This window comes from Babylonia areolata, chromosome 18, assembly GCF_041734735.1.
Source record: "Babylonia areolata isolate BAREFJ2019XMU chromosome 18, ASM4173473v1, whole genome shotgun sequence".
Lineage (NCBI taxonomy): Eukaryota > Metazoa > Mollusca > Gastropoda > Neogastropoda > Buccinidae > Babylonia > Babylonia areolata.
Genome location: NC_134893.1, coordinates 55,464,427 through 55,474,554, shown reverse-complemented (window position 1 = coordinate 55,474,554; position 10,128 = coordinate 55,464,427). Strand labels below are relative to the sequence as shown.

At 41.1% G+C, this 10,128-nt stretch overlaps 1 protein-coding gene across 1 annotated transcript in view; it reads left to right on the top strand.

The window, feature by feature from the left end:
- The window catches only part of LOC143292928 (uncharacterized), a 65,554-nt gene that overhangs the window by 29,101 nt on the left and 26,325 nt on the right, over positions 1-10,128 (top strand). The window contains exons 8-10 of the mRNA XM_076603624.1: positions 3,160-3,395; positions 5,530-5,677; positions 8,233-8,615. Coding sequence (XP_076459739.1) covers positions 3,160-3,395; positions 5,530-5,677; positions 8,233-8,615 — 767 coding nt within the window. The remainder of the gene's footprint in view (positions 1-3,159; positions 3,396-5,529; positions 5,678-8,232; positions 8,616-10,128) is intronic.

Below are 10,128 nucleotides of genomic sequence, written 5' to 3'. Positions count from 1 at the left end.
CATTCCATTATTCAAATCAGGTGACCAGTCAAATCATCAAATTACAGACCAGTATCAATTCTTTCCGTTCTATCAAAACCATTAGAAAAACACATTAAAAGACATTTACTTTCCCATTTGAATAATTTTAATCTGATTCACCCGAAGCAATCTGGTTTCAGAGAAAATCATTCCTGCCACACAGCACTGACACAAATGGGCGATAAATGGCTTTTAGATATTAATGATAAGGAACTAACAGGAGTAATTTTTGTGGATTTTTTAAAAGCCTTTGATTTCATTAATCCTTCTCTCCTATTAAAGAAATCAGTTATGTATGGACTATCTCAAGATACAATTCAGTTCATTTCATCATTTCTATCAAACAGAAAGCAGTTAGTATTAATGATTCTAAAATCAGATTTAAAAACAATAAGATACGGTGTACCACGAGGGTCTCTCCTTGGTCCATTATTATTCTCACTATGTATCAACGATCTGACTCTGTATTTAACAACGGGTTGTGATTTATTGGCAGACGACAATTCAGTTTATTTCAATCATTCATCCATAAACGTATTGACATCAAAATTACAAGAAAATAATTATGAACAAATTGGACTGAAATTAATCGCATGTGTCTTAATGCAACGAAAACTAAATGTATATGTATAACAACTAGACAAAAACGTCAAAACAATTCAACAGATTTATTTTCTATTTCTCTCTCTGGGTTTAAAATTGAGGAAGTAAAATCATATAAGGTACTAGGTGTAATCATTGATAATAATCTATCTTGGTCTGATCATGTTGCTTATATGTGTAAAATAATATCTCAAAAAGTATTTCAACTATCTCTGATTAAACATTTTCTTAATATCCATGCTCGTACAAAATTCTTTCAAGCACATATCCAATCATTTGTAGATTATGCCTCGACAGTATGGGATTCAGCTGGTGCAAACATTCTAAAACCCTTAAACAGATTGTATAAACTTGCTCTTAAACTAGTTCTTTTAAAATCCAGCTCATTAACCCCTGCTGGTTATAAATCATTAAACATTCTTCCAGTGTATCTAAGACTAGAATACAAGGCTCTGTTTATGCACAAAGTAGTTACTGGAGCAGCTCCTTCTGGTATTGTAGATAACTTTCTAATAAACAGCAATAGACACTTTCATGAACTTACAATACCTCTTCCTAGAATTCATCTCTTTGTCAGTCCTTTCATACAGTGGTGGTTCGTACTGGAAAATCTGCCTTCCTTTTTAAAACAGATAACCGGTAGCGTTAACTTCAGAAGCTCTTTGAAAAAAAACTATTTGTTTGATAGAATGGAGAACATATAAATCATGTAAGTCAACCTTAATGACTGTGCCATTCTACTTAAACAGGAAATGTAAAAACAAATGCCATGCACTATTCTTCTTCTTCTTCTTTTATTATCATTATTAGTAGTAGTAGTAGCATTGTTGTGTTGTTGTTATTAGGGATGGTGCATATACAAGTGTATTCGTTTGCGTGAGTGAAGTGTCCATTTTATCATTTGTATTTGTCTTTCTGGCTGTGACACTTTTGCTCTTTCTCTCTTCTTCCTTATTTATTTTATTTATTTACTTAGTAGTAGTAGTGGTAGTAGTGATGGTTGTAGTGGTAGTAATAGTTTCATTGTTTGTGTGGTTGGTTGCATTTTGTTGGTCTGTTTTGGGTTTTCTTTTTTTGGTGGGTGTGGGGGGTGTTGTTTGGATTTTGTTTTGTTTTGTTTTTGCTTGTTTGTTTGCTTGTTGGTTTTTTCCCCTGAGGGCCGGATGAAAAAAAGTATGTCCTTGCTTATTCCACTTCCCTCATTAAAGAAAATTCATTCAGTCATTCATTCATTCTCCCTCTCTGTCTCCCTCTCTGTCTCTCTCTCTGTCTCTGTCTCTCTCCCAAGAATTGGGGACATGCTTTTTGTCTATATTTTGATGATAATGATATATTATAGAAATGGAACAAATCCAAGAAAAATATTGGACAAAATTTTGTAACAGAAATTTGGGGCTGTAAGTATACTAAGAAAGTGTGGAATCAATATCATGAAGAATTGAATAGGGGAAAAAATAAAGCAACCGACAACTTGTTTTCTAAAGTGAACAGACTGGATGGACTATTGCAGATACAGAGAGCACTCAAAGAATAAAAATCTGAAATTCATTAAGATCCTATTCCTGAGAACCGTAATTACGTTAACGCTTATTAAACATGCCAGTAAATGAATGACGCACATTTCCCAAATGTCGGTTTGAATTGATGCGATGAAATGATAAAGCAACTGCCATATAAATGGGTATTTAATTTGTTTGCTGCATCACTGGTGTTTTCCATATTATTTAGAAAGAGTCAATTGTAATTCCATTTTAGGAACGAGAACAGAGAGATACACATGCAGCTATTGAACTATAGCACTCACTTCACATGTCTATAATTGGCTAGATTAAGATCATGTTAAACAAAGTCATCAATTACTGTGAAAAAAGTGTAACCCCTGCGAATCAAGCAGATTGAAAGAAAGGTTTAAACACTGATCATTTCACTCAGGTTTAGCACCAATATGCAAGACGAAAATCTTTGCTTTAAGCATTTTCAACCAAGATAAAGCTATTATTACGTGGGTCATTCACTTCTACTACTTAAACTGAAGACGGTTGAATTATCAGTATTTATGTGTAACTTTATAAAAAGATTTTGTACAAAACACAAAAAAAATCTTTTATTGCTCTTGTATATTTCAACATTCTAATGATCGACATACCAAAAACGAAATGAAATGATGTAATGGTTCAGGTAACATCGTGACACGCCAGAAATCTAGATATCTCTAGAACACTATTTTAGCTCATGTATAAGGCGAGTCCTGTTGAGGACTGGGAGATCGTGGGTTCAAGTTGAATCGACTCATAGCCGATTCCTGTAGTTGTGTGAGCTGAGGACTTAAAATGGGAAGACGGACTGTATAGTCGAGGTTCATCAACTTCATGAATGCGTTTTTGGGGGCGTTGCTCAATTTTCCGTACCTTTAACGTTATTTCTTGGATTTCTGGAATGAGATTGGGTGCAAACTCTCTCTCTTTCTCTCTCTTGTGTGTGTGCGCGCGCGTGCGTGCACGTGCGCGCGCACGTGTATGTGTGTTTATAAAACAGATGCGTGGACATAGACGAGTGTGCTGGAACGACTCCGTGCTCGTCCGTGTGCAAGAACATCCCGGGGACCTACACCTGTGACTGCCATGACGGTTATCGACTGAACAGTGATGGCATCAGTTGTGACGACATCAACGAGTGTGCCGAAAAGACAGACGGCTGTCAACAGGAGTGTGTCAACACTGAAGGCAGCTTCCAGTGCCAGTGTTTCAGCGGCTATTCTCAGTCTGAAAAAGGTGGGTGATATCTTAAACTTGTTATAGCGTGAGATATTGTTTGGTGTAATATATTTATGCCATGTCAAACTGATGCAAACTGGATTTATGGGTTGCTCTGTTGACGCCTCTGCAAAACCAGTCGTCTGCTCAGCCAACCAGTCCAGTTACCTCCCAAATGCACTGCAATAGTCGTTTATTTGGCCAATGGTTGTATAAAGCACGTTAACCAGGTTTTATTCAGTCTCGGCTCAACCTTTTACCTGCTTTTAAGCTTTTTCTGTTGCATGCTTGCTTGTCCGCGGCTTTCTTTTACATATTTGTGTAAGTACTGATATTAGTTTCGATCTTGCTACTCTTCTATCCTCAAATCATTATTTATTCAATTTTCGCTTTGTCCTGATTTTCTCTCTGTCCATCCTCTGTTAGGGCTCGAAGTGTAGGTTCTGACGTCGCTATGCCTCACGCTCTAGCATATGGTTGCCGAACCCGAGACTGATTTGTTTTCACCTTTGATCCAATCCTAGAACCAATGGGTTCTCCTGTTTACCGGGTGAGGGAGGGCTCGACCAAGAAAATCAGCCAGGAAGGGGATCGAGGGGAAACAAGGTCATGCCCCCACCGCGTCATCCAATTCTGAGGGGGTGCAGGCAGGGGTCATGCCCATAGTGTAGCCTGTACTGAGGTGGGACATTTCCTCTCAGTATGAGTGGTGACCACACTTGATCACATCAGTGGACTGAAACTGTTCCCAGTGGTGACATGACTCTCTGAGCATCTCTCTTCAACTTTCACAAGGTCAGAGCACACCAGTATCCCCATGGAAGAAGATACTGGTCGTGTGATCATTGATTTCCGGTCACCCTCCCCTGGTACCTGTAGCTGAGGGCTGTAACAGGCGTTCGTGCTTTCCAGCCTCCCTCGCACGGGACCTCTGGTGAAAGGTGAGGCACACAACCCCGCTATTCGGTCCTTCTCTCTCCACCAGTACTATCGGTCAAGGAACGGAGACGGGTACATACCAGGCAACCCTTTTGTTGTCCGTGTTTAGCCTGGGGGACCAGGGAGAGTCACAGCCCCTTTAGCCTCACTGCCTGGAACCTAAGTGGTCCACCTCTGCTTTCTGCCGGGTCAATCCTTAGGTTTAGGATGCCTCCGTGGGTACTCCCACACTGGAAGGGACCCAGCCCCAGGTGGAACCTGAGGAACAGTTTGTTCAGGCTTCCTCAGGCGCTAAACAAAGCACATCTCCCCTCTCTCCCCAGACAGGTCTCTCTTTCGTTCGGCGCAGGACCAGGCCAAAGCCAACCCTGACTTCACTGAGTTAGTACTCTCCTTGAGCGAGCAACCCGTGTGGAGATTGTCCACATACGCTATCTCTTCTGGTCCTTCTACGGCAGTAAGAATCCAGCTCCTGGACCATAAGGCTGATACATTCCATGTGGTGGGAACTTGGTCCTCGTGAGAGTGGAATTGCTACAGGAACGTTCTGGAACTCGAAGCTGTTTGCGGGGCTCTTCACTTCCCAAACGAGACCTCCGCTCCGGTAAGATGATCTGGTTGCTCACCAACAACACAGTGGCGTGTTATGTTGGTGTCACGAGACGGCTAGTCTGTGGATTCTGAAGTGAAGGTAACTTGTTCTGACAATGAGCATGCTTTTCTGCCATCGCAGATCAGCTATTTTTGATCTGGACAATGCCACCAAGGAAAATGGAACTAAACACTGAGTAGAATAGGAATGATGCATGCTGCTGACTGACCAGAACAATCATCACATTAAATATAACATTGAATGTGCTGTCATTCCATAAGTCCTGTTGTGGTCAACGATTATCTTCATCGCAGCAGCATCATTTCGTGATCTTGTTCAGTCTTTATGTCCACTTAAGCGAACTTTAGAGAAAATAGATACCGTATTTTCGTAGCATTCTGTGTCTTTCATGTCTTCTTTTGTGGGGTTTCTTTCAGTTGGTTTTTTGTTGTTGTTGAAAAGATGCCCGATCTTCGCATAAACCCAACGCACTCATAGACCTTGACAGCCTACACTATGTGTGTGTAAAACATAACATATGCTTGGAAAAAGAGTGACAAGTGATTAATAATGCAGAGACGAAACAGTATGCCGTTGCCAATGAGCTGTGTACTGATACAGGTAGCTGTGAAGCAGACGCAGTGACAGCAGAGTTGTGCAACAGTGCAGGGTGCCAGCATGGCTGTACCAATTTTACTGACGATCAAGGAGTCGCCTCTGTGCGGTGCTTTTGTGACCAGGGCTACATTCTGGACCCCAGCGACAACAGGTCAGAGATGTGAAACTTGCAGTTGGATCGTTTTATTGAGGATACGACGACTAAAAGTGCATGACATCTAAAAGAAAATAGAATGGACATAAAGATGAAGCCTCACACACACACACACACACACACACACACACACACACACACACACACACACACACACATTATATATATATATATATATATATACATATATATATATATATATATATATATATATATATATATGAATGAGATGGGTTTTACTGTGTCTGTCTGTTGCCCTGTTTGTCTGTCTCACACACACACACACACACACACACACACACACACACACACACACACACACACACACACACACACACACAGAGAGAGAGAGAGAAAAGAACGAGAACACAAATCATTGTTTTTGAAATAAATGTACTGGTTCCCCTTTAAGTGCAAAGCTGCAGTTCTAAGCGATCACAGTTTGTGGATCACACCGCTAGAACATTTTGTTCTTTTGATGAAAAGCTCTGGAATTTTCCAAATGCAGAACGAAGATAGACTCAGAGCTGTATTAACTTTGTTCATCTGATAAACGTCTTGAAATCACCCAAACAAAAAACGAAGATTAGACTTGGATATATCCTACTTGTCAGTAGATATTTTCCAATTCTGTATGATTCGCACAACAAAAGTTTTCTAGACTGAAAACAATTTCAACTTGGGTATACATATCGGGTGTTCCCCCCAAAACTTAACAGCTTTTTGACAGGTATTTTCTCACTGATAGAGAAACGAGAAACCGAATTCATTGAAAATTTTCACACTGTAATCTTAGGGTATCATCAACAAGTCTCCAAATATCTAAAAGTTCGGTCGCAAATTATGCGAGTATTATCAAATTCAAAACAGCATGTCAAAAAATCAAATATCAGAGCTTGCAATGTGACATTCATCATGTTCATACCAGCTGTCAGGTGTCAGGTGTTGGCATCTGTCAGTCAGTGTCAGTCTAAAAATAGCCTGTCTGGGTGTCAAGTCTATTGATTTTTTTTTTTTGTTTGTTTTTTTGTTTTTTATTGTCGTCTGTATGTTTGGAAGGATCAACCATGCCTTTGAGTGAAAGTGATAAGGTTACCATTGAAAACTGTTTCAAGGAGAAAGGCTGATGTGGAAGAAGCTAGCTAGGATCGTAAAGGAATTTCCAGGCAAGGGGTGGAGTCATATCACTGTAAACAGACTTATCACTAAAATACGCACTACAGGGTCAGTAGCACGTAAACCTGGTAGTGGGAGACCCAAGACTGCATTTTCGGAGGAGAACAAGGACCGTGTTGAGGAACTGATTCAATCCCAGGAGGAGAACCCAGGGACCCACATATCTCTTAGAGAAGTTGCAAGAGCAAGTCTTCTGTGCAAAAAATAGCGAACGAACTAGGAGCTGAAGCCCTTCAAGAGGATACGGGTATCAAGGAGAGACCAAAATGTTAGAGGGAAAAGAAAAACTCGCTGCCGTAACATGAATGACTGCTACTCGGCCACTGATGTGAAAAGGATCATTTTCACAGACGAGAAACACTTTACGTGAGAGATAGCTTAAAATCGCCAAAACGATGGCGTTTATGAGAAATTCAGCCATCTCGCCTCCATCATGAGACTTCTAGATTTTCAAAAAAGATCATGGTTTTGGGTGGAGTATGCTGGAAAGGAAAAACAAACATTCATTTTATTGACACTGATAGAGCCAAGGTTAAGAGTGAAAGTTACATTAAGTTATTGGATGACAATCTTCTCCCGGATTGTAGGCGTCTTTATCCTAGAAACAAGTGCGTGTTTCAGCAAGATGGTTGAGGAAGATGGAGGCCACATTGAGCACAAACTGAAATAGTGAGATTTCCTCTGATATTGGATTTTTTTGACACGCTGTTTTGAAATTGACAATACTCGCATAATTTGCGTCCGAACACTTTTAGATATTTTGCAGACTTGCTGATGATACCCTAAGGTTACTGTGTGAAAATTTTCAATGAATTCGGTTTCTCTGTCACTGAGAAAATACTTGTCAAAAAGCGGTTCACTTTTTGGGGGACACCCGATATATTTCGATGGTCTCTCACCACCTCCGTCAGGAAAGCTGATACAGGAAAGTCTCTGGTTAGACAGGTTGTGAGTGAACTACGTTCACTTTTGCCTTGCCACAGACGCCCGACCGTGGTGTCATAAACTGGAGGGAGTTCCTGGAATGTTTAGACTTGATTTGGACGGCTCCGTTTACCTTCCCTTTCCACAAGTGGGTTTCTGTTCACAGCAGGTCAGTATTTGCTGCTGGCACGAATGAACAAAATTGTAACATGTGAGACAGGAACGTCTTGCTCTTCAGTGCCAAAGGCTGCTTCCATCCCATCTGAGTTTGTTAATGATTGTGAGGTTTGGACATACACAGATTGTGTGAGGTTTGGAAATGCGCATATTTTATTTCAACATATTCAGAGAATAGCCCACAGAGACAGAAAGTGTGAGATGTAATGTGTATGCTTCTATATATCGTAACAGTTTTATGTCAAACGTATTTTAATATTTTTTCAAACCACTAGGCTCTGCATAGACAGGGACGAATGCCAAGAGGGAGTGTGCAGCCAGGAATGCCAAAACTTCCAAGGCAGCTTCATGTGCTCCTGTTACCCTGGCTACTCGATGAGCAGTGACCAGCGCACGTGCATCCCATGCACCGGCCTCCAATACGGACAGAACTGTCGAAAGAGGTGTGACTGCAGTGGCCGCGGGATCGACTGTCGCCCAGTGAAGGGGTGTGTGTGTCAGGACGGTTGGAGCGGCCAGCACTGCCTCGTGGATGTGGACGAGTGTGCGCAGACCCCTGACTTGTGTGCCCAGGACAAGGTGTGTGTCAACACCCAGGGATCCTACAGATGCACCTGCGCCGGTGGTTATGTTGAAAACGAGCAGGGTCAATGTGAAGGTGAGATAGACTCATTGGTCGACAGGTTTGTACCTTCATACATCATGGGAAAATCATGTAACAGTCATATTTCGGCTGTCTGCCTCATGGTTAATGATAATGACAATAATAATAAAAGGTATTTATGTAGCGCTGAATCTTGTGCAGAGACAAATCAAAGCGTTTACACAGTAGTTGAATCACATGCATGCATAACTATTAATTTACAAAAAACGGAAAAAATGTAAACACAAAGCTGGCAAAACTGATGACAAGGAAGGGGCAGAGGAGGGAGGGGTAGAAGGGGCTTTTTGGGGAAGAGGTATGTTTTAAGGACACACTTGAAAGAGCTGAGTGCAGAGACCTGATGAGGCGAAATAGGAAATTCATTCCAAATGCATGGCCCAGAAACGAAAAACAGAGCGGCGGCCGACTGCGAAATGTTTAAATCTGGATATGCGGAAACCGATTGGATCCGAATGGAGAGTCACAGTTGTCGAGACGAGAGAGAATGGGAGATATTGCGTCAATTGAAAAATAGTTTGAATGGTACTCATACGCCGTAATTTACAATAGCAGGATTGACAGGTCTGATTGATAGATTTTTGCATGAACAGTGTGTTGTTAAGGATATCACCGAGGTTCTTGACTGAGCTGGAATGAGGGATCTACTGTCATGTTTGGCTGTGTCAATTGTGATGGGAAAAAGTTTTTGTTTAGTTCCTTTGATAATTGCTTCAGTTTGTTTTTTGCGTTTTGTTTTGTTTTGTTGTTGTTTTTTGGTTTTTTTTTGGTTTTTTGTTGTTGTTTTTTGTCCGCATTCAATTGTAACTTATCAACAGTCATCCAGTAGTTCTGAATGTCCAGGAAGCAGTCGGATGTTTCTTGCAAGAGAGATGACAAAGTACCAGATGTATCAATGTTCGGTGTCATCAGCATAGGAATAATGACTGACATTGTGGCGGTTGTACAGTGTGAAGAGCACAGGGCCTGAAACAGATCCCTGTGGGTCTCCGTGTTCGATTTTAACGAGTTCAGACTGGCAATTATCAACTGTGACAGGCTGGATTCAGTCGGTGAGAACCAGCTGAACCTGTTGATACCAAATGTACAACGAAGACGGGAAAGAAGGATCGAATGGTCTGTTGTGTCAGAGGCGGGTGACAAGTCGAGAAGAGTGAGCAGGAAAATCTTTTCTGAGTCGGATGTTATCAGCAGATTATTCAGGATATGGAGGAGAGTGCTTTCGGTCAGCACGATAGGCAGGCTGAAAAGTGTAGAGGAGATTACCTCTGTCTATCTATCTATCTGTGTGTCTGTCTGTCTGTCTGTCTATGTGTCTGTCTGTCAATCTATCTTTCTGTCTGTCCATCTATCTATCTATCCATCCATCTTGGTTTTGTCATTGTAGATCTTGAACAGTTCCTGCGATGGCTTCACAGTCCAGTATTGAAAGAACTGTTGTCACTGAAGAGTCAATGAAGAGATTAATATTCGTACTACAAATAAAGTTTTGAATTTTATTGGATTTCTG